This window comes from Portunus trituberculatus, chromosome 42, assembly GCF_017591435.1.
Source record: "Portunus trituberculatus isolate SZX2019 chromosome 42, ASM1759143v1, whole genome shotgun sequence".
Classification (NCBI taxonomy): Eukaryota; Metazoa; Arthropoda; class Malacostraca; order Decapoda; family Portunidae; genus Portunus; species Portunus trituberculatus.
The window spans coordinates 28,533,310-28,558,868 of NC_059296.1; the positions used below are offsets into that span (position 1 = coordinate 28,533,310).

General features: G+C 42.7%; 1 protein-coding gene across 2 annotated transcripts in view; it reads right to left on the minus strand.

Annotated features, from left to right (window-relative positions):
- Positions 1-9,674: 9,674 nt before the first annotated feature.
- The window catches only part of LOC123517661, a 65,666-nt gene continuing 49,781 nt past the window's right edge, over positions 9,675-25,559 (minus strand). For both annotated transcript variants that reach the window (XM_045277978.1, XM_045277977.1), the window contains 5 exons: positions 19,286-19,402; positions 14,072-14,169; positions 13,365-13,672; positions 11,477-11,638; positions 9,675-11,225 (listed from right to left, as the gene is read on the minus strand). In XM_045277978.1, coding sequence (XP_045133913.1) covers positions 10,965-11,225; positions 11,477-11,638; positions 13,365-13,672; positions 14,072-14,169; positions 19,286-19,402 — 946 coding nt within the window. In that variant the 3' untranslated portion in view covers positions 9,675-10,964. The remainder of the gene's footprint in view (positions 11,226-11,476; positions 11,639-13,364; positions 13,673-14,071; positions 14,170-19,285; positions 19,403-25,559) is intronic.

Consider the following 25,559-nt stretch of genomic DNA (forward strand, 5'->3'; position numbering starts at 1 on the left):
CAGAAATTGGACGCATTTTTGTCTTGAGTTTTGAGTGTGATTGGACCATTTTATTGACATTAGGAAGGGTCTGTGGAGGTCAGAAGATTAATAGCCACCGTCTTCACTATTTTAACACCACATGTGAGTTTCTAAAGCTGTGTAAAATCACCAAATAGTAACCAGAAGGAATATGGAAATGCGTCATGGTAGTGAAGGGATTAATCTGTTATTACGTAGAACCATAAGAACACCTTTGAATACCTGTGTAAGCTCAAATAGAGGCTTTTGAATGTAATAGAGGCAGGTCACAGAAGTGTTTCATAATATGGTCCACAGAAACACAACACAACACCTGCATTTCCTCAAGTATTCACGGCAGTGGTGGTGGCAATGCGGGCTGTGGTTATACTAATAGAGGTAATCTCCAGTGTGTTATTGTGGTGGCGTCCTCTCCCCTTGCCTCACCCCGTTACCTCACCCGCTTGCCTGTCGACGCTCCTCGTTAGCCGGTAAGCTTTGCCAGGTGAGCCCGTCCCGCACCTGTCGCTTGCTGGCCGTGTGGTGCGTGCAGTGAGACCCTCGTCGGGGTGGACTGCCCTGGGAAGGTTAAGGCGTGTACTAGTGATGAGAGAGAGAGAGAGAGAGAGAGAGAGAGAGAGAGAGAGAGAGAGAGAGAGAGAGAGAGAGAGAGTAGTAGTAGTAGTAGTAGTAGTAGCAGTAGTAGTAGTAGTAGTTGTTGTAGTAATGATAGTAGTTGTGGTGGTAGTGGTAGTAGTAGTAGTAATATTAGTAGTAGTTGTGGCATCAGTATTAGCTTAACAGAATAACTTCTAATGCGCACATCTCTTGCCCCCCGTCCCCTCTCTCTCTCTCTCTCTCTCTCTCTCTCTCTCTCTCTCTCTCTCTCTCTCTCTCTCTCTCTCTCTCTCTCTCTCTCTCTCTCTCTCTCTCTCTCTCTCTCTCTCTCTCTCCCGACCCTACTGCTACTACTACTACTACTACTACTACTACTACTACTACTACTACTACTACTACTACTACTACTACTACTACTACTACTACTACCACCACCACCACTCCTTGTCATTATCCCTCCCGGCAACATGTCACGAGGAAACAATTAGATAAGCTCGCCATACAGCCCGCAGAAAACGAGGACATGGGAATTCTGCGGTAAGGAATGAGATTAGAGGGAGATGGGGAGGCATTACAGTAAGCAGCCTGATAGTCCAGTGCGTGGTGATGGACAGCCAGAGCAATAAAAAGTCACGTGTTGCCGCTACATTAAGAAAATAAGGCTCATTATGTATAATCATTTGTAATTACACGTACAGAGAGAGAGAGAGAGAGAGAGAGAGAGAGAGATGAGTGTGTGTGTGTGTGTGTGTGTGTGTGTGTGTGTGTGTGTGTGTGTGTGTGTGTGTGTGTGTGTGTGTGTTATTACTGTACGCTATTGTACAAATGAGACGTGATGTAGGTTATGCTTTTTTTTAACAGTACATGTAATTTCATCAAACACTAGGTACTTACTCATACTTTGTCTTATCAACTGTTGCATGATTACACTAACACTTATTTCTAAGCTTAACGGAACTTCCATAAAAAAAAAAGCATCAAGCTGCGTGAACTACAAGATTTACAGGCACTTTGAGCACGTTCAGTTTAGTATTTACCGTTTTATTGCGTCTATGTCACCGTTAAAATTGTTCTGAATGTCTAGAAAGTATGAAATTATATACCTCCTCCCTCTTCATCCTGGCCAAGGCTCTCCCAATACGCCCAGTACTTTTCACCGGTACTGGTCGGTGTCTAGTGAAGCGCGGCGGGTTCCTTGGTGGCTGTAATGTGGCGCTAATGAATGTGTTTCTGGAGTTAGTGACGCTCGTTGTGCGACGCCTCGAGGTGACTGAAGGGACTGACCGACTGGCCCACGTGTTATGTAGGGCACGGCACATATAGTACTGAGAAACAGAGAGAAAGAGAAAGAGAGAGAGAGAGAGAGAGAGAGAGAGAGAGAGAGAGAGAGAGAGAGAGAGAGAGAGAGAGAGAGAGACGGGGAGAAGTGGGGAGACACCATAAAGCTCAAGGCATAAACAAACACATTAAGACTAGATCCTTACAGGGCAATGTTTGGTACTCTACTATGTGGTATCTGTGTACAATAAAGGAAGCAGGCCAGCATGGAACGAATTAATGCTCCAACGCTCCCATTAGCAACCGCTGGCACGAAAAGAGGAGAAACAGCATATACTGTGGATAACTCCCACAAAATATAGGAAAGAAATAAGAATTATTACTGTTGCAACATTACTGTGGTGCCAAACAACCACCACTTTGCACCACCACCAAAGCGACATTTGTTCATAAGCCTGCATACTGTGGATTGGAATTCAAGAGGTTGCCCAAGCTTTTAAAACTAAATCCTGTGCTCTCGATGTAGAAAAAAAAGATGTTTGTCTTTCATGAGTGTCTAATGTGAAGTATTATTTTGCATTTAGTGATAGTAAGTATCCTATAGACAATCAGTAATCTATCCAGTAAATGAATGTAAACTTCACTGCATTGTCTCTCCATGTGCCGTCATGACTACTTCACGGACAACTCCTGGCAGACTCTGTAACTTTGCAGTTGATTGCCGATGTGCTTGACGCGCACGAATATCCGGGACAGAGCAATATAAAGCATCACTCTCTGAGATACTCCACTTCTCACATCAAGCCAACGAGACATTTAGAACCACTCCCTCTTTCCGGTCAGAGAGCCAGCCATCATTCCAGCCATGGGTGTAACCAGTGATGCCGCGCGTGCGTGTGGCTTAGTGAACGGCTGCTAATAGGCGCACTTCATCGAATGGCCTTTGGAGAGCGATTTACATAACATTTACTGGTGTGCGTTCATCACTCTTTAGCAGTGTCATGAGAGAAGTCAAGGAGGTTAGTCGAGCATGAACGCTTCCCTTGAGACCTCGTGATGAACTGTTAATGAACTTGTTATCTTCAAAGCAGTTCACCATATTGTCTCCAGTGACGGCTGCCATTAATCTGCCGACAACTGACGTCATTCTAACTGGTCGATAGTTTTCTATTTGTGAGTTGTCCCTTCCTTGTGGAGTGGTGTCACACTGGCACATTTCCAGTCACTGTGTTGGAACTCTACCAACTGTTAAAGATTTGCTCAATGCGATCGATAACGGTTTGCTTATCTAGTGCTTGATCTCCCTTTTGCAGGACTCATAGGTAAATTTCATCGGGTCCATGAGTCTTAGAGAGAGAGAGAGAGAGAGAGAGAGAGAGAGAGACGGGAAGGGTTGGGAGGAACTGGGAAAATGAGGAAGCATAACACCAACACGGCCCAAACATCAAGTATTAGGTTGGGTTAGGTTAGGTTAGGTTATTTGGTTTTTGCAAGATTTCTTCCTCTGCATGCATCTGTTTTATTTTCTAACTACTATTCTTAATTCTTTTCAGATTTGTTGCTTTCACGCCCCTAACATCCGCCTGTAATTTGGTATGTATTTCTTCGTGGATTTTCTTTTCTTTTTTTTTTTCAGATTTTATAATACGTGTGGATTTTTTTGCGCTATTGGTTTGCGATCTACAGAGCCAATGTGATCTGCAACAGTCAAATTCTAGTTTTGTGTGCGATCTACATATTTGATTTATTTATCATGACTTAAGTAAAATATTCATCATGCATATATTAAGAAAACTATAATAAAATGTATCAGTAGCTATGAAACAGAAGCAGAGAAATATACAGAGGCATAGCCAATACTTGAATTACGGATCTTATTAGTTACTACAAATTCATTGCAGCACCAGTGAAAAGGTCATTGGTGCGTCTTTCAAATTAAATATGGAGTTTTAGGAATTGTAACACCATTTCACAATGATGTGGAAAAGTATGTACTGTACTTCATCTCTAAAAATTATGCGATATATGTTAGAAAGTACCGTGCTGTACTGAACTTTTATCCTATTGAACACTTGTATTGCTGGATGTATCATGGTATGGGTTACATATTTTATTCGTTATGAGCCAAAAAATAACCACGAATTTGATATTATGATGAACAAATAAATAAATAGATAATGATGCGCGTGCCTAAGTTAACGATACGATTCCAGTTTCCACGATATTGATGCGATTCCAATTTTCCACGATAACGATGTGGGCGTAGCGATAGTTGTACGTCATTGAAATGTACCTACTTACACAGGTACTACCAGGACGAATCCTTCCTCCCCATGGGTCCGCCCCAGCAGTCCCGTGGGTGTGAGGACAGTGACGATGCAACCTTGCCGTGCCTCACACGGCCCGCCATGAGCAATGACCGCCACACACCACGCCCCAGTCACTGTCATAAAGTGAGTCCTCTCACCCCAAAAAGACCCCTCGTAATGCCAGTGTATGGTACGTGGTGCACAGCATGCCGTCGTTCATGGCGAGTTGTTTAGCATGGTGCCATCACAATCAAGGGACCCATACACACCATTCACCAGACCAAGAGGGAGTCCTTATCACCCCTTTAAGGGCCCCCTGGCACTATTCGGTGAATAGTAGACATTAATCCCCTGCTCATGGCGACTCCTTGCCTAGTGTGAGGCGCTGCAAGTGGACGACTATGGTAAAGCTTGAGCCCACAAAGGAAAGAAGGATCTGATGCCAGTTCCCTGCCTTGGGCCCCAGGCCGGACCCGACAGCCACCTTCTCCCCCCGTGCGGCTCCCAAGGCCGTCACGGCCTCAATCAGTTTTGGCCGAAAGTTCTCAAACGCTTTTTAAATTTAGACTCGAATATAAAATCGTCGATGGTAAATGAAAAATGGCTTTGGTTTGAAAGTGTGCAAGAGTCAACTGATCAATAAAACAAGGTGAGGCAACCCAGTGTTTGGATCAACATAATGTCACTGATGGTTAACACCTAAATGATGGCGATTTATACCATTTAAATTAGAATTTGCTGGTCATTTGTTAAAGACAATAACTGAATTTTCCGTAACTTCTTTCTGAATTATGGGTTCCAGTATTCCACGATCTCCTCTGTTGGTAAAACTAACGAATATCTCCACCTTTCTTGAAGCCGAATACCAAGGAACCATCAGCTTGTCCTCCATATTATAGGTTGTCTTCTACTTCAGCCAATTCTACTTCAGCCTCGCTATTGTTTCATTCTGGAGTATGATTTTGTACCATTCTACTAGCTATGCAGTGTTGTATTTTCAGCTTACTGCAAACCTCGCTTCTCAGTTTGCAAACCCTTTGTAAGTCATGCGCTGGCTCTCCTTTGCGTGTTTATATACCATTTTTCCCGATTGTGAACAGAAATAAGTTGAGCAAACCTCGCGTCAAGGCAGTCAGGGGTGTGTCATGTAATATTTGCGAGACGAGAAACGAGGCGTGAAGTGGTTAGTGCACTGGGAGGAGCGCCGGCCTGGGTTGTGCTTGGGGAGGCAGGGCAGCATGTGCCGGTGTGGGGACGGCGCGGCGTGGTAGTGTGTTGCTTATCCGCCATTAATTAATCCCCTTGAGTACCATGACGCGTTTCTATATTCATTTTGCTTACTGTTTGACGACTTTATACAGCTTCAGAAACTTATTGGGGGATTGAAATAGTGAAGACTGTTGCCATTGATATTCTGACCCCCATAGAGCTTTCCTAATGTTAATGAAATGGTCTAATAGTACACAAACTTCAGATAAAAAAAGTGTCCCAGTATTGAAGGGGTTAAATAGTTCATCGAAAATAGCATTAATGGAATTGGGTTTTACTGAGCCTATGTATCTATGTATTATTTTAAGACTACGTATTATTAATAAGACTAAAATTTTATGGTAGCACTGCAACCCCGTTCTTTTTTCGCCGGGATTTGGAAAGACCAAGCCTTGCAGTACTTACAGTCATGTTGTGAAGTAACAAACAGGCTTGTAATCATTATTTATTATTGTTTTACAAAATGATAGTACATATATCGCTTTGATCCACAACCTTGAGTTGCTTTTTAAAAGTTAGCCATTAAATAACTTACGTTTTCTAGTAGCACACCAAGAAAGAATATGGTATATTTCTAGGAGTTACTATATTATACTCTAACAAAACAGTATTGATGCACAGTTGATTTCCTTTTAATGCAACAATTTTGCTACTTATATTTTTGATAAAATTGACATGTCATCCTTTTTTCATAATAGCGTTCATTGTCTATTGATCATCACCACCACCACCACCACCACCACCACCATAATCGTAATCCTTGCAAGGATGCGATCGGCTTGTTAATAATAAGCTGTTCACGAACGACTAACTTTTGAATGGTGTGTGTGTGTGTGTGTGTGTGTGTGTGTGTGTGTGTGTGTGTGTGTGTGTGTTATCTTATCTGTATAAGCTTCTGGCATGAATGTAGGGTTCACTTATGTAATTCTTTTAGTATATTTTTCATCATTATTCTGTGTTGTCAAAATATTCATTTTGTTCTATTTCATAATTTTCTGTTTTATTTATTCATTTATTTTTTGTTTGTTTTATATATTTTCATTCTCATTTATTTATTTATTCATATATTTCTATGCATTCATTTATATGCTTGTTACTTACTTAATTTTGGTCCCTTACAAAATGACGTCGGGCTGTCTTTCCTTTCCTTTACTGCACTGTGGGAGTACTTTGGCTTCTATACCATTTCCCTCAACTCTTCTCACTCAACATTAATCTCCATAGAGGAGTGTCTTGCCACGCCCAGCCTTGACCCTTTGCCTGATTGTTTCCACATTCCTGTGACTTGAACCACACCTATGACATTTTATCTGGCATAGTTGACTGCGATACTTTTTTTTTTCTATTTTTCAGCTTTTGTTTTCTTTTGGGGAATCTGACATTAGTTTTCAGTTAATGTCCAGCTTTTGCACGTTATATGGTCAGGAGAAAGACGGAATTTCTCAGATACGTTCATGTGTGTGTGTGTGTGTGTGTGTGCTATGATGGCAGTAGTAAGCGGAAAGTATAACTATCAGCCCTACGAGCACCCTTACTTTCTCTCCCATCTACCTCGTGGAGCAGCTGTCACGTCGCGCCCATTCAGTTATTGTTTTGACTCTCCCTCACAGTAGCAGCAGACTCTCACTCGCTGGTCAGTCCACGAAGCTGCCTCCCCGCCTGACCACACGGCAGTAATATGCTTCACTTAACTTCCTTAACCACACCACACACACAAACACTTTTGCCTTTCTCGCACTCACCGTCTCATCACCGCAGTCCGTAAATAAACTCAATACTTTCTCATCTCGATGCTGTTAGTGGTTTCAAAGATCTCAGAAATGTGTGTGTGTAGATTTAGGTTAGTTCTCATACAATGTTTCTTTTCTTTCATGCGTGCTGCCTCTTGTGAAAATGTCTCTCTACTCACATCCTCGTTCGCTTTTTTTTTTTTTTTTTTTCGTTCCATTTCGTCATAGAAAACAAGAAAACTGTAGATAGTTATATATATATATATATATATATATATATATATATATATATATATATATATATATATATATATATATATATATATATATATATATATATATATATATACTTCCTGCAATTGCCTCTCAGTTTTCATTCTATTACTGGCGTGTATTTCATGTCCTGTGGTCGTGGTTTTCATCTAGACTCCTCCTCTTTTTTATTATTTTTAGTCTGTGTGTATCAAAAGCACGTTCTTGAATTAAAGTGTGTGTATATATATATATATATATATATATATATATATATATATATATATATATATATATATATATATATATATATATATATATATATGTGTGTGTGTGTGTGTGTGTGTGTGTGTGTGTGTGTGTGTATGTGTGTGTGTAAAAGCTTGCTCGCAATACCATTTCGTAAAGTAAATAAGAGACGAAGCAAGAGAAATGTCCAGTCTAGTTTTGTAAGGTATCTTGATGTTCCTCTTTTGAAGGATTTCAATTCGTAGAAAGGAGGAAAAACATAGATAAGAAGCGCCTTACGAAGTTTATCAGTAAATGGGATAAAAGAATGAAGATAATGGTTAACTCTTCCGTAAGGAATGTGGACAGAATAGGGATGAGAGTAAGAGGTGGTGGCGTAGTGGATAAGGTGGTGAGCGTGGGATCGGGCAGAAGTCCACGCGAAGGTTCAAATCCCACCACATATTACTTTGAAGCTATGCTATTTGTCGAGTGGTTTAAAGTTACCTACATGTCACCATGATACCCAGGTTCTAGGTGGTTACACCAAAGATGCGCTTGGATGGTGATATGGGCCCTAATATGGGCACCACTATAAATAAAACTGCCTGCGCCACTAATGGGTGGAAGCTGAACCGTGCTTCCCACATATACTCTACAAGTATGCCTACAGGTGCTATAGGCCATAACGTAAAAAAAAATAAATTGTTAGTAAGTTTCGAGGAACAATGAAAGATTGTAAGAAATGCGCCGTAAGTGAGACAAAGTTGCGGTATTTATTCTCTCTCTCTCTCTCTCTCTCTCTCTCTCTCTCTCTCTCTCTCTCTCTCTCTCTCTCCACATATCTACATATTTGTATGTATCTACTTAGCTATCTATCTACATTGTATAGGGCACTGGCCTTCACAATTTTTTTTCACTTCCTCCACACTTAACAGTACGAAATATTTCAGTCTTCTCAGTTTCATTTTATTTTTACGCATGTTTCCAGTATTTCTTGATTTGACACACTGGAGGCATCAGCGTCACTTTGCCAGACGACTCTTGGAAGCAAAACCTGTATTGTCATAACCTGATGTTTCGTGTTTTGCGTTTTATTGAGCTAAGAATTAATGTTATCTCAGTGGAGGTTATTTGGAAGAGGCCTTTGTTCTGTAGTGGAGTTGTAAATGATGCTGATAATAATGATGATGGTGATGGTGTGGGTGGTAGTGATTTTGATGATAATGTACTTGTGATGATGAAAATAATGACTAACAATGATGATAATGATAATGATAAGAGGGAGGTTTCAAGACATTTGTCCCAAATTTTTGGCTAACTCTCTTAACATTTTAGGGAACTGGCAATCAAGTGGGCCTTTTCTTTTTACTTTTTGTTGGCCTTGTCCTTCCCCTATTCCTTAAAAATAATAATAATAAAAAAAATACATGTGTGCCCCAACAAACACTGTTACATATAGACAGCCTGCACCAGATTGACTACCCAGGTGTTTTGTTATCGCTGTTCCTCTCCCTTATCTAAATCCTGTCAACTTCCGTCACCTCCAGACATCACTCTATTTTTAGCAGCAACATCTCCATATCTACTTTTTCATTCATGACTTGTTGGATTCCACTTTTTATTTTAGTCTCTAGATATGATGTTTCTTTTCTTCCTAAATATTCCCTAAGGTTGATAATTTCTCTTGTCAAATCGTTCTCTCTCTCTCTCTCTCTCTCTCTCTCTCTCTCTCTCTCTCTCTCTCTCTCTCTCTCTCTCTCTCTCTCTCTCTCTCTCTCTCTCTCTCTCTCTCTCTCTCTCTCTCTCTCTCTCTCTCTCTCTCTCTCTCTCTCTCTCTCTCTCTCTCTCTCTCTCTCTCTGTGTGTGTGTGTGTGTGTGTGTGTGTGTGTGTGTGTGTGTGTGTGTGTGTGTGTGTGTGTGTGTGTGTGTGTGTGTGTGTGTGTGTGTGTGTGTGTGTGTGTGTGTTCCGCAAATTGAAACCCCCAAGTATCATTAATCAAGTACTTTATTTTACATATCTACAACAAAACATCAGGAGACTAGGAAACAAGAGACTATCAAAGCTATTAAAGGAGGAACTAAAGAAGGAGAAGTCTTGTGTTAAAAATAAAGCGCTTAATATGCATTTTTTAAACACTATTCAGATTTTCAGGCAAACATTTGATTTCGCGTTGGCTGTGTCCCGGCAGAGTGCGTCCTTATCCTTCCTTATAATCGGGTTGTGCCTTTGTCCAGTCCAGTAATGTTCGTGGGATTAGCCTTTGCAAAGGCTCTCAATGACATGTGTTGCCCTTACTGTGACACCTTTCACTAGATTTTTCTGCGATATTTTCTGTTGTTGGTGCTGATTCTGATGTATTGTTACTGGTGGTGGAGAGAAACTTTGCCTTTACCGACTCACGACTCGTTGTCTTGTGTTATAGAATGTAGGGTTTGTCACATTTAGGTTCGTAAGAGCCAGTAGGTCTGTTGTTTGTTATTCCTTTGTGTGGTGAAGCTGACTCCTCCGCGGCGACACGAAGACTGGAGACCAAGAAGGCGTTTGTAATGCCTGGCGCCCACTCCTCCTTGATCACTATCGTCAATATAGTGAGCAGAGCGGCCAGGCTTCCTCGTGCCTCCCTCACCGCCACGCCGCGCGCTTCGCCACAACACGTGTGACGGTACTTGTGGGAACTCCTCGGCCTCACTGTGGCAGCACGCCGAGCTGACAGGGACTGATGAGCTGTGCAGTTTTCAGTGTTGCGATGGTTCATGATTGATAAATGCATGTACACCACTCAGTGACAGATTTGTTGATTAGTTCAGCAAAGTATCGTTATTGCAAACTTATATGTAGTTTGTAGATTTGTTCTTGTATTTACGATATTTCAGTCGTCATTCCTTATTCAATTAATAAATATTCATTCATATATTCCTCTTAACTGTACAAATGTATATTCTTAACACCTCAGTTGTTGTTATTTCGTTTCCACTGTCGCAGTCTTGTTCCGCCGTCGAGTTTAGTTCGCACTAAGGGAGGCGCAGGTGGAGACAATTTAGCTGCGTCTGTTCCCGCGGAGAACTTCCCCACCTGGCAGAGGAAGGCCGGGATCAGGGACACAGGCTGCGTTGCGATGGTGGTGGTGTGCGTGGCTCACCTGTGTGCCCTCACCCCAGCCACTGTGGGAAGGTCAACGAGGAGTGTGTTGCCCCATTGTGTCGTGACCTCATAGAGTACCTCTCATTTACTGGTCTGCCATAAGGTCACGGTTCAGCTTGTCACGTTAGTCCTTAATTATCCCATGGTTGCCTCGACCCGCTCCCTCGCCTCGGCAGGGTGAGCCAGTCCTCGAAGGGCGCTGTGGAATAGCCATTCGGTGGTCTCTTCCCGCTGCTTGGGCGGGGAGTGAAGGGGCAGCGAGGCCAGCAGTCTGGTCAGAAGGGATATTGGAGGGACCTCGTCTTCAGCGCCTGGCCTCGCCGTGCTTGCCTCCGGGCCCGAGGCGTCTTGCACGGCTTCCAGCACCAGCCTGCCCAGGGTCCGCCGAGACAGATTCTGGAAAAAGAAGGTTGTATTTAGTTTATCTCCTTGTAGTTGATGGCCACCAAACCCACTCCTGCATATTTTTTACTATTTCCTATTCAGGGTCTTATTCCCGTGACTCAATGTGTAAAGTCATTAGATTTAGTGTACTCTATTATCTTCTGTAAAACAAACAAGGAGATAGCTGGTTATCTTATCATCAGACCAATCTCTTCATCATAATTTATTCATAGACGAGGGAAGGAGGTCTGTGCGTCACTCACCATATCCGCTACGGATATGAGCGCCTCCAGCAACTGCTTGAGTTGTTCCTCGAGATGAGAGAGTCGCGCCCTGTCGCTTTCCTCCACATGTAATACTTTCAACTCCCCTGTCGGCTGAGTCTCCTTTGCCATGAGCTCCTCTTTGGCTTGCTGTGATGATTCCTGAAAGAAAGTTAGATTACAAAGCTGAAGTCTAACGTAATGGAAAGATAGCCAACAAAGTAACAAATATTGATTAAAATGCAAGTGTGCTGTGAGTAAAGGCGATAATTATATATGATTGCTTGAACAAACCAACATAACACCAGCATGGGAGTAGTTGTGAGTCAGTAGATTAGTCTACGTGTTGTCGTTTTGTCGGTAGCAACGAATGCTTTAAATGGTACCCCTGTGTAAGAACAATGCCTCCTCTTATCATGACATAATGGATTTACTATGCCATGACATCATCACCATGAAGGAATATTTGTGTACTGGATGTGACACCACTGATTGAAACCTGGCCAGGAGCTCCTCACAACTCGTGGAGGCGTGCTGTCAAGCCATGGCCATCCTGATGACTCGAATTTTATAACATCGTTTTCGTGCATACCTTCAATGCTAATGACTGGCGGGAGAAATCAGGAAGAAAGTATAATGGTGTAATTCACCTCGGTCGCCTGCTGGTCACCGAGCCAGTCTTCCTTATTACGAAGCGAGCTCAGAGCTCATAGACCGATCTTCGGGTAGGACTGAAACCACAACACACTCCACACACCGGGAAAGCGAGGCCACAACCCCTCCAGTTACATCCCGTACCTACTTACTGCTTGGTGAACAGGGGCCACACATTAAGAGGCTTGCCCATTTGCCTCGCCGCACCGGGACTCGAACCCGGGCCTCTCGATTGTGAGTCGAGCGTGCTAACCACTACATTGTGTGTGTGTGTGTGTGTGTGTGTGTGTGTGTGTGTGTGTTTTGCAATCTCGCGGTACATCTCATCACAGTATCTAGGGATGTTGGTTTCTTTCTCTACATGCTTGTTAAGTAGTGGCGGCTCTGTGTAACTTTTCTTCAGGATCCGGTACGATGCTGATACTCTCTCTGTTTCCTATTTAAATAAATAAAGGTATAGAATTTGAGGATTCCCTTCCACCTTGAACGCTCAAAACGTCAGGTGGTGGGACGGTTAGCTACAACACTGCCAGTTGTGTTTGCTGTGCTGTCATCAGGACCGGGTATATCTAAGCGTCCATTCCCATCAGTTATATGACTCTTAGACTTTAAGAAGACACCAGCAGATATGTCAAATGAGTTGTAGTTCTTGTGTATGTGGTGTGAGTGTCTTGCCTCACCAAATCGCCTTAATTACCAACGCCATTTGAAGTCATTTTAGTTGCTAGGGGAGGACAGATTGCCACGACCCAGTAAGTGTTTATGTACCTGTCTGTCTTACACGCCTGCCCTTCCCAAGTGTCGAGCTATTTAGTATCATCAACATTAAGCCTGAATTTGCTCCTCGTGCCGCGTAATAGCGTAAGTCGTGTGATTGTGTCACGAGCACGGTGTTGCGGCGGGAGACTTTCTATGAGTGTCAGTTGTCAGGGTGCTGTGGCATGACTCGCCTCGTCGCCCGCAGCCCACCACACCACCGTCAGTCCCCTCACTGGGAATACCGCGGCCAGATGTGGCGTCTGGAGTCTAGTCTTACCTTTTACTGACTGACATATAAGTAAGATGATGTGATATGAAGTATGGCGAAAAGGAAGATAAAAAGAAAGTATTATGTGAAAAGAAGATACTGCAAATTATGCAGCTCACTTGAAAATGTTTACTTTTCAAAGCTGGTTAAAGTTGCTTATTTTTCGTTTTTTTCTTTTTTTTTTTTTTTTTTTTCGAGTCATCTCACCTCTTCACATTCCTTCTCTGCCTCCTCGAGGGTGTGCTGCAGCCACTCCAGCTCCCGCTCCAGCCCCTCGATGATTTCGGTGGAGGTGCAGTTGGAGGTGAGCGTGGGGTCGGTGAAGCGGGGGCTGGCGTGGGAGAGCTCGCCTGCTTCTGTTTTATAGCCGTCATCGCTGCTGTTACTGCTGTTGTTGCAGCTGTTTCTCTCAGTAGAAATCCAAGGCGGTGACAGTGCTGTGGGTGCTGCAGGATCAGACTGGGACTTAGGGCAGCTGTCACTTCCCCGTAAGGACCACAAATCTTCCTCAGAAGCTGTAAATGGAACTGAAATTAATTTAGATCTCAGGAAACACAGCGACAAATCAAGTGTTCCTCGCACTGAAACACTAATTCTATCCTGCTCTTCATTATCCATCCTATCATTGTCTTTTTCTTTTTTTAAATATTCAGCAAATTGGCTTTACGTTCGTGCATAAGTTTTGTTCATCTGTAAGACAAAATTATTTTTACCTTTATAATCCAGTAATTGCCAGAGTGACAAACTGTGTCAAAACATACCAGGAAAATGCAAAGTACTGAAAAGAACCAATTCATCATGCTGCTTCAAAGAGAAGCATTAAAGTGACCAGGCGTTTGTTCACATGACTCAACTAATAAAAAATCACGGTCAGCTAAACATTTCTTATGAGGTGATGCAACACTCCGCCTCACCTGACGCGTGCTCCGAAGACCGGTCCTGGCAGGTGTCCTCGTCCCGCTCGCTGTCCTCGCTGTACAGGCCGCTGTCAGCCCGCCGCGCGTCCTCCAGCCTGCAGGGACCAACGGGGCTTAGTGCTTACTCATGCTGCTTTGGATAGTAGTAGTAGTAGTAGTAGTAGTAGTAATAGTAGCAATAGCAGTATAGTAGTAGTAGTAGTAATAGTAGTAGTAGTATGTATGTATGTATGTATGTATGTATGTATGTATGTATGTATGGAAACAATAACTGACAACGTTTACGTTTTAAGAGATCGGTTGTTCGAGTAAGTGTTGTTAAATTTATGAAAACCCATCGTAGAAATCATATAAAGAATGTGTATTTGTGCAAAATTGTTCCATTATTACTATCATCTGTTGTTGTTGTTGTTAATATTGCTGTTATTACTCTTGTTCTCATCCTTCTTCTTTATCTTCTTTTATTATCATCATCTTATTATTATTTTTATTAGTATTTTTTATCATTATTATTATTTTTCATTAATGTCATTGTTATTTTCATTATTATTATTATTATTATTATTATTATTATTATTATTATTATTATTATTATTATTATTATCGTTATCATCATTATCATCATCAGTATCTATCATACTTCAAAGGCTGGGTTGGTTACGATGCTGAACACTTGTGAGGTGCTTTAAGTGTTGGCGGCGCACTGGTACATGCATTCCACAGCTGCCATGGTTGTGCCTTCCTCTCGTCTGATACTGCTGTGTTATCTTCCCGTCCCAGCCCTCACGTTCGTCGATTTCTATTCCTTCCATCATTCGGGAAAGCACAGGCCGAGACCCTCACCCTCACGTGAATACATGCAAACGCCGAGGGGAAAGTGAAATGCGATGGAACAATCATGTACATTATCTGGCAAAAGTCTTGAATGACGTGGAAAAGTGCTGTGCTTGCGGTGCCTCCCTTGAATAACTGTAAAGATACTTGTTTCTCTTGTATTCCGTATTTCGCTGGTGAAAACTTTGTGATTGTTATTTTCTCTCTTTTCTCAGAACATTTTTCATAGTAGTCATGTATTTTTATACTCTTCAGTACGTTTTCGTATCCATTTCTGGTTATTATTTATTTATACCATGTGGACTTTTCACGGGAATTTATGGGCTAAAGGGGATACTTTTTTGGGGGTACCTCCTATCTCAAAGCCCACCCGCTAGGAAACCGTTACCCCGAGTGAGGAAGCCCAACCTACACTCGGACCGTGGACAGGATTCGAACCCGTGCGCTTGGAGACCCCTCGAACCTCAAAGCACGCATGGTTCCATTGTACCACGACGATTTTATGCAGTTTCGAAAACATATGTTGTTATTAGAATAGTAAAGACTAGCCATTAATCTTTTAACCTCCAGAAACCCTTCGTAATGCAAATAAAATCATCTAATCATACCAAAAAATCAAGGTAGAAATGTGTCTTAGTGTTGAAGGGGTTTATCCATTCACTGCTGGACAAAATTTTCACCATAACAAAATGCCAACTTTTTAAGGCATGATTTATTTGTACTACAGTCAAGTAAATAGTTCTTTAGTACAGAAAAGACAAAGAATTAATCCATGTCTTTCTAACTTTTCCGTGTCTCCAAGAAAATTATCTCGTATTTTTATTCTACAGTGTCTTTAACCCTTTCAGTACTGGGACGCATTTTTACCTTGAGTTTTGGGTGTGATTAGACGATTTTATTGACATTAGGGAGGGTTTATGGAGGTCAGAAAATTAATAGCCAGAGTCTACATTATTTTAATATTCCACATGTGTTTCTGAAGCTGTATAAGATCACCAAATAGTAAGCAGAATGTATATGAAAACGTTGAAGAGGTTGACGTTAACAGAAGAGATAACCATTGCAGTTAAAGCGTTAAATTGCAAAAGTTTATGGCATCTCTCTCATCTAATTTCGCGAGGAGGGAAGGTGAACATGGAGCGGAGTCGGGAAGAAGAGATGTGGCTTAATTTACACTCAGCAACACTACCACCATCACGATATAACCTACTCCCTTACATATATTTTTTTCCCTTAGTTTTTATATGCGTCCCTTTTATTGCTGTCACTGGCACTGGGTGAGGAGGAAGCCCAACTTTCCGTCGCCCCGTCAGTGAGTAGCGAGGCGTGAAAGGAACGGCAGGGCAGCAGCCAACGCTCGCCAACAAATGGGTCTTGCAGCGGGGGCGTTCCATGCCTCTAAAGTGATAGGGAGCCGAGGAGGAGAATGGCCAGAGAAAGCCTGTGTTTCTTTTTTTTCTTGCTGGTGTGTGTGTGTGTGTGTGTGTGTGTGTGTGTGTGTGTGTGTGTGTGTGTGTGTGTGTGTGTGTGTGTGTGTGTGTGTTAGGCTTGGGCTCCTTTTTTGGTTTTCGGTGATTGGTGATTTAAGTTAACTATAAGAGAGAGAGAGAGAGAGAGAGAGAGAGAGAGAGAGAGAGAGAGAGAGAGAGAGAGAGGGAGGTAATAGATTCATAGGCTTATTACATCCCATTCACAACATCCATCATAATTTGGCCACAGCTCTAACCTGTTCCCTCTCAATTAACCAAACCTTCATGAATATTAAAGTTACCCAACAACCAATCCATCACTTTCCTTGAAGGACGTTTAGCTTGTTGATTTTTTTTACGTGGAGGTGCACGAGTATCATTGACTAACGGGTTTGGCAGCTCATGTTCTTTCTCCGCGGCATTGGATAAATTTTTAATGAGTGCTGGTGATAAAGTATTACCTCGTTCTATTATATGTTCATTAGCGGTTACCTGAGAACTTTCGTGTGTGTGTGTGTGTGTGTGTGTGTGTGTGTGTGTGTGTGTGTGTGTGTGTGTGTGTGTGTGTGTGTGTATTTCTTTGTCTAGATTGTTAGTGAAAGTGAATGTTCTCAACTCTCAGGTGTTAATTTTCTTTCATCTTCATCCATCCCACGCCTACCCACGCCTCCTCATCACTCGCGACCCCTGCCACACCCTCGCCACGCCTCCTCACCCCACCGCGGCTCATGGCACTTCAGTTTCTACCCTAACAATCATCTCGTCTAATGACTGCAGTTTGTCGTGGCCTAGTTACTAAGATCACTTTGCGCGCTCATTCACCATAGTTTCTCCCGTTACTTTCCTTCTTTCTTCATCCCAATTATATGTAGGAAGCTTGTTATCTTTATTCCGTACGAGAGAATGGTGATAGTGTTAGGTGATGCAATTTGTCAGACGTGCAGCTTTGTGATGAGTGAGTGAATGCAAGTTTGTTGAGACGCAAAACACTTCTGTGGTTTCAAGATTTTGATTGAGATATGAGCCGCACGCACGCATGCAAGCACACACACACACACACACACACACACACACACACACACACACACACACACACACACACACACACACACACACACACAAATGAATATACTGATTGAAATTATGTTCCTGTTGTTCAGGTGAATTATTCTTGAGGTGTGGTACCGTATGAAACTCTCGACTCGCTGAGAAAAGAAAGAGGCAGACTCGTGAAATTGTGAATGGAGGTGAATGGAGGTGCCTGCCGGACGCAAGAAGAAGAGATGAAAGTTTTGGGCCGCGGGGTTAAGGCGGCCTGCTTATTGTTAGAAAAGAGCTCCAGTCCTCCAGGGATGTAGGGAAGAAAAGGGGAAATAGTTAAGTGTTGCAACTGTGCCGAGAGAAACAGGACGAGGGGACGTGAGAAGGAAAGGGGGTAATTAATTTTTTGGCCAAAGGAAACTCGTATGTTGAAAGGATGCTGCTGTGGATTATGTCATTACCTTCATCCACTGTGTGTTGTGTGCTGCTCACGACACCACTGAGAGAGAGAGAGGGACGAGGAGAAATCTGCCACCACGTCGACAGTAACGAGAGATAGGGAAGAAAAAAAAGCACAGTGATAATTCGCCAAACAGGGACCCTTGGTAGATAATAGTGTACAATTTTGACATCACATTAATTCGGTTCCGCGACCCAGCACGGCAAGGGGCGCCGGCACAGACCAGCGCGATTTCTCCTGCAATATCTGGGTCCCGCGTTGGGGGGAAAAAGTCAACATGGGTTGGTTATAACGCGATTTTTTCCTTCTTTTTTTTTTCTTATCTTAGTGGAAAAGAGTGAAAGTGGAAGGCCGCGCTGAGCTGCCTGTCGCGGGGAGGCACAATGCAGACAGTTGGTGGTGGTGGTGGTGGTGAAAGAGACGCGGCGGCCACACAGCAGGAGACACAAAGGGAGTGACCCACCACGTGTCACGCTGCTGTTGCCGCTACTGAGGGTTGAGATGACTGACAGGGGACGGGAAGGGTCGACAGGAAGACGCCCATTATGAGTACATTATTTTGTATCATGTTTTGTTTGAATGGGACGATGCATTAAATTTTGTGCGCGGGTATACACACACACACACACACACACACACACACACACACACACACACACACACACACACCATCATCACCAGCATATGGTTCTACACATGTGCGAGAAACGTGAGACAATATAATGGTCTACAAATAAACTACTCTGTGTTCCTTCTTGATTACGTCACAGATCACATCAACAACAACAACAACAGCTATTAGTACCGCTCCTCCTCCTCCTCCTCCTCCTCCTCCTCCTCCTCCTCCTCCTCCTCCTCCTCCTCCTCCTCCTCCTCCTACTACTACTACTACTACTACTACTACTACTACTACTACTACTACTACTATTACTATTACTACTAGTACTACTACTACTACTACTATTACTACTAGTGCTACTAGTACTATTAATACTACTACTACTGCTACTACTACTACTACTACTACTACTACTACTACTACTACTACTACTACTACTACTACTACTGCTACTACCACTGCTACTACTACTACTGCTACTACTACTACTACTACTACTACTACTACTACTACTACTACTACTACTGGTAGTAGCAGTGGTAGTAGTATTAGTAATACGTATTACCACTTCTAATATTACTCATGTTTCCATCATCACCACCACCAATACCATTACCAATACTAATACTGATACTACTACTAGTACTGCTAATGCTATTCATAAGAACGATACACACACACACACACACACACACACACACACACACACACACACACACACAAACAAACAAAGCCAGTCAGCAGTACCCCCACCAACAACCAGCATTACAACACCTGGAGATCCTTACCTGGTGCGGGCGGTGTGGGCGGCGAGGGCGACCAGGGCGTGTTCCCCGGCCCGCACCTGGCCCAGGCTGCCCGCCACCAGCTCTCGGGCTGTCCCCACGCGCGCCACCACTCGATCTCTGCAGAAGAATCACACACACTTACAATTTGCCAATCTCACTCATTAGACACGGCAGAAACTATATGATGTGGAAGTAAGAAATGTGGTTTATATGTGTTGTAGTTATACATACCGAAATAAAAATTGTAATTTGTTTGTATTGTAATTCACTTCTTGAGTATCATGATACGTTTCCATATGCTTTCTGCTTACTATTTGGTGGTTTTGTACAGGTTCAGAAACTCATGTGGGGGTTAAAATAGTGAAGACTGAGGCCATTAATATTCTGACTTCCATAGACCCTTCCTAATGTCAATAAAATGGTCTAATCGTACACAAATCTCAAGGTTAAAAATGTGTCCCAGTATTGAAGGGGTTAGATATTTGACTAAGGTTGTTTCCATAAGTTTAGTATTGTAGAACACACAAACATATATGCAATTAAGAATATTCCAGTGCATTTGTATTTTAAGGATAAACGTTTTATTTGGTTAAACGTGCACGACGACCCGACCAAACGTTTACTCCCAACATCCTTTGGTGTTGCGAAACATTGCACACACGCATCCAGAAAGTCGTAACTTTTTTCACACCATCATCAAGTGTTGCGATAGGTTACGTATGCAAGAAAACCCGATCTCCATTCCTCTGCGTGATGGTTTAATGGATGGCAGTGTGATGGGGCAGAGATAGAGCAGGAGGGTTATGACATGGTTGCCTCCCCCGCTCAGGTGTGGCAACCCTGCAGCAGTGGAGGTGATCGAGGAGTCAGAAGGAAAGGTTATTACTACTGTTTTTACCTTGAGATGATTCTTGTGCATGCATCGTAAGATTAGAGGGAATTATATTATATGTTGCAAGTTTTCGTGTTAGAGAGAGAGAGAGAGGTGTTTGTAATGGGGTTGTAAGGTGAATGGGTAAATAAAATGCATAATCCGTTATATTCATTGATTATTGTTCATGCCTTCATTCATTCGCTAATTCACCTACTCGAAAAAAAAATATATATATATATATATATATATATATATATATATATATATATATATATATATATATATATATATATATATATATATATATATATATATATAGCGAGATGATAAATTAAATTCGTTATATTTAGTCTGTTGCTCTTTTTTTCTTTTACTCTTTCATTCTGAAGAAAGTGATATGATTACACACACACACACACACACACACACACACACACACACACACACACACACACACACACACACACACACACACACACACACACACACACACACACACACACACACACACACACACACACACACACACATATATATATATATATATATATATATATATATATATATATATATATATATATATATATATATATATATATATATATAAAATGAGAGAGAGAGAGAGAGAGAGAGAGAGAGAGAGAGAGAGAGAGAGAGAGAGAGAGAGAGAGAGAGAGAGAGAGAGAGAGAGATGACAATGAAAAGTTGGTTTCAACAAGCAATTTAGTCGTCCGTCACTCCAGTCTGTTCCAGTCTCCACTCATTTCCTATTATATATGTGTAATCAGGCGTTTCCTTATTTTTTTTCTTTTTTAACATTTCAGTTTTTACGACGTGTATCTCTTAACCTCGTGTTGTGTTTGTCCAACACTCACGTTTTCCTTCCGTATCTCTGACCCACTTTTGGAACTTTTGACTCTCTTGCCTCATTCTGTTAGTTAGTCGTCTTGTAATTACCTTTTATCCAACACTGAATTATCTTTTATCTAACATAATATCTCTGAATTTGTTGCCGTGTTTCCTTGACTGATTTTCAAAATGTCAAGTTTCTCCCCGCACTGGTCTGTGTGTGTGTGTGTGTGTGTGTGTGTGTGTGTGTGTGTGTGTGTGTGTGTGTGTGTGTGTGTGTGTGTGTGTGTGTGTGTGTGTGTGTGTGTGTGTGTGTGCAATTCATTCATGGTATTTCCTTGATATTAAATGTCTGTTAAATGAAAATCAGGAGTAGTGATATTCTTATCTCGCAATCTCTCCTTGAGTCCTTGGTCACCTGGCCAACACTTGTCAGCCTCCCGGCGAATGCACATCGCCTTTAATTACCATAAGTCAATGGCAAACTTCAGAGCACACGAAGAATGGTGGTAATATTTTGTCCTGAATTAGAATGCCGTTTTTTTTTTTTTTTTTTTCACAATTGCACTTCACACCAACAAAATACATGTGAATACGACTGATAAAAATATATAATCTGCCAAGTGCTATTCTTTTCCTATATCTATCTCATGACCGAGAGTGGCACCATCTGCACAGAGTTAGGGGTCTGTTGGAGCATCATACACTGGGATCATCCATCGCCTACTGTCATCCTGTTGAGTTTGTGGCTCCTGTTATCTGGTTCAGTGGTAACGTCCTTGCCTGCCAGTTGGTGGTCTGCTTAGGTCGCTTATGGCTTTCATTGTTGAGCGGGCAGTTTCTGCTTTCTTTCAGCAAAGGATGGGATGTGTTGTGTTTGAAGTTTCAGCCTAACTCTCAACTCACCGGAAGTGCGTACACTTGGTGATCACGAGAGTAGACAGTAATCTTCAAGAATTGGGGTGAATTACTTATAGTTCAAATGCCCATAGAGTTGACACCAGAGGTTCCTGTCTGAACCAAGCGGTATAGAATATACAACACTGCAGCCTGAATGTTGTCGTGGCTTTCCTGCCTCCTGCCGCCGTGACTAGTGCTCTGTGTACATGGTTACGCCTCCCAGCAAAGGAGACGCTTGTGCCGTTCGCTATGCCCTAAAGGGGGGTAGCCTGGCTGTTGCCGCCTTCCTTCCGGTCAAGGTAAACTTTCTCAAGGCACTCAGTTGTCCGATATTCGCTCTATTCGTGATGGGGAAGGACTGTACGCCGTCAGTGCTTGTATGGGCTGCCGAGGGAGAGATGGCGGTGGCGCCCTGTGGTCCCTCTTGCCTAGGATCTGCTAATCGTGTTATTAGAGTCAGTTGTGGTAGAGATGATATAATAGTACCCACAGCGTCTTCCTCTCTCTTTCTGTGTGTGTGTGTGTGTGTGTGTGTGTGTGTGTGTGTGTGTGTGTGTGTGTGTGTGTGTGTGTGTGTGTGTGTGTGTGTGTGTGTGTTGTAACTTTTCATCCCTCCTACTTAACCCTTGACAGTCTAACGCAGATGGAACACTATAAATCGCTTCCGTGCGTGTTCCTGCAGTTAGTGTGTGTGTGTGTGTGTGTGTGTGTGTGTGTGTGTGTGTGTGTGTGTGTGTGTGTGTGTGTGTGTGTGTGAGATGCGTCCTCCCTCACTCCTTCAGGCTATAACTTCCCCGGTGACGCTTCCCACACCGCGTCACGTACAGCCACCGCGGGTCGCCCACTTGTCCCCAGGCGAGGGTGCCGTGCCGCTCTTGACACCACGGGGAGAAACACGTGCAATCGAATCTCTTCTTCTTCCTCCTCCTCCTCCTCCTCCTCCTCCTCCTCCTCCTCCTCCTCCTCCTCCTCCTCCTGCTCCACTCCACTCTTTCTCTTTTTCCTCCTCCTCCTCCTCCTCCTGTCTTCCCTCCTGCACCTCACCCTCGACATAAGCAGACCTCGGCGTTTTCTCTGCGATGGTTCAGTGCAGCTTAGTGTCGCTTGGAGACGCGTAGACTGCTAGTATACATGGCGGCAGGAAGATCAGCGTGAGTTTATCGTGGCGCAGTTTAACACGTTCAGTTGGAAAGAGTGACTGCTTGTAAATTTCCTTCCGTGTCAGGATATCATTAGTTATTACGTGGGCTCAGTTCCCTTCACTTTCTTTCCTGTGTTTCTCCTTCCTGTTTGTTAGTAGGGCTCGGAGTTGCTTTCAGATGCTGTTATGTAGCACAGATGTAAGATGACTGAAAATTTACTTAACGGGAGACGGTTCTGATGGTGACTGCTTATGTTCCTTTCACATGGAAGGTATAAGGTGAATTGGCAAGCCGTGTGTGAAGTTAGCAGTCGCGTTTTAAGTCGTTTTCAAGCATATAGTGTCTTAACCCCTTCAGTACCATGCCGCGTTTTCATATTCATTTTGGTTAGTATTTGGTGAACTTATGCGGCTTCAGAAACTTAGATGTTGTGATTAGAATAGTAAGGAATTTAGCCATTAATCTTTTGACCTCCATAGACCCTTCTTAATGCTAATAAAATCGTCTAATTCGTCTAATCATGGTAAAAATGTGTCTCGGTACTGAAAAGGTAAAGAAAAAGATCTGCGAGGTTTGGTTTTAGATAGTCCGTGTGTGTGTGTGTGTGTGTGTGTGTGTGTGTGTGTGTGTGTGTGTGTGTGGTAGGGAGTCAATATAAGTTGGAATATCTTTTTTTCTCGCTCTTGTGGGATTTTAGTGGTGGCAGCGACGTGAGATGGGAGTGACTCTGGAGAATAATACTGTGGGAAAAAAAAAAAAACACGAAAGACGATTAAAAAAAAAAAAAGAAAACAAAAAAATACAATTGCATGTGATACGATTAAGAAAAAAAAAGAAATAATAACAAAAAACATAAGAATAAAGGAAATAGGTAAAATAAAAAGAAAAAAATAGAGAATAAAGAATGAAAGTAAGAAAACAAATAAGGAGGGAAGGTGAGGAAGTAAGAGAAGCAGGAGGAAGTGAAATAAGAACAAGAATTACGAGAAGAGGAAGAGAAAACGAAAATGGGGGACGTGATTCACCTTCCTCTTTTTTGACGTAATTATCTTGACTCATTTTCGCTCTTCTCGGCCCCATGCCCTGATAGAGAGAGAGAGAGAGAGAGAGAGAGAGAGAGAGAGAGAGAGTTAACAGTAATTTAGCTTCACATGAATGACTCTCTCTCTCTCTCTCTCTCTCTCTCTCTCTCTCTCTCTCTCTCTCTCTCTCTCTCTCTCTCTCTCTCTCTCTCTCTCTCTCTCTCTCTCTCTCTCTCTCTCTCTCTCTCTCTCTCTCTCTCTCTCTCTCTCTCTCTCTCTCTCTCTCTCTCTGTCTCTCTAATTTTCACTATTTAAACCTCTTACACGTCTGAACTCATGTAATACGTGCGTGTTCTCAATTATTCTCTCTCTCTCTCTCTCTCTCTCTCTCTCTCTCTCTCTCTCTCTCTCTCTCTCTCTCTCTCTCTCTCTCTCTCTCTCTCTCTCTCTTTTTCTTATTTTCTGTCACAGTTATTTTTTTTCTTGTTTTTTTTCCTTTGTTGTTTATTTTCTATTGTTCTCCTCCTTTTGTCTGAGCATGTGTGTTCGTTTGTCTGTGTTTTGTATGTCTATTTGCTTTTAGTGTTTGTTTATTGTATCTCTCTCTCTCTCTCTCTCTCTCTCTCTCTCTCTCTCTCTCTCTCTCTCTCTCTCTCTCTCTCTCTCTCTCTCTCTCACACTCTTAAACAGCCTCATCAAACTCTCATTTGCACCACATAACAATCAAACTTACTCTCCGCTCACTCTCTCGCTTACAGTACATACCACACACACTCAATCCACCCACCCAGCCTCCTCCACCCTCTACCCACTCACGCCCTCACGTATAAGCCTGCGGGTGGACAGCGGAGTCACTCAACGACCTACTGTGTCCTTTGGAAGTCCCAGAAGAACCAAACGCAGCGCCACTCTGAACTTTACGAGCTATTGTCACCGCTGGCCACTTGATTCGAATGGAGGAACGAGAGGGAGGGAGAGAGAAGGTGAGGAAGAAAGGTGAAAGTAGAGGGTTAGTTTGGGGAAGGATAGAAGGAAGGAAGATCAGGAGGGAAAGAAGGAGGGAAAAGGTAAGGAGTGAGGGAAGAAGGGATGAGGAGCGGAATAGATGGAAGAGAAGAGGAAGGAACGGATGGAGGAGGGAGAGAGGGAGGGTAAAAGAGAAGGTAATATGAAGAAGAGAGAGAGAGAGAGAGAGAGAGAGAGAGAGAGAGAGAGAGAGAGACGGTACAGGTTTCCTTGTGGACGTGAGGGAAGCGGGAAGAGAGAAAACGTTTATCTCATTTTTGCTTTGTGGAATGTTTATTTGTTTATTAAAAGATGTTGGCCGTCTCTCTCTCTCTCTCTCTCTCTCTCTCTCTCTCTCTCTCTCTCTCTCTCTCTCTCTCTCTCTCTCTCTCAAGTGTCGTGTGTGGTTTTGCCATTTTGTTTCCTTTCATTGTTTCTTTTATAATGTTCACTTTCGAGTTGTCTTGATGTTGGTGCTGTTG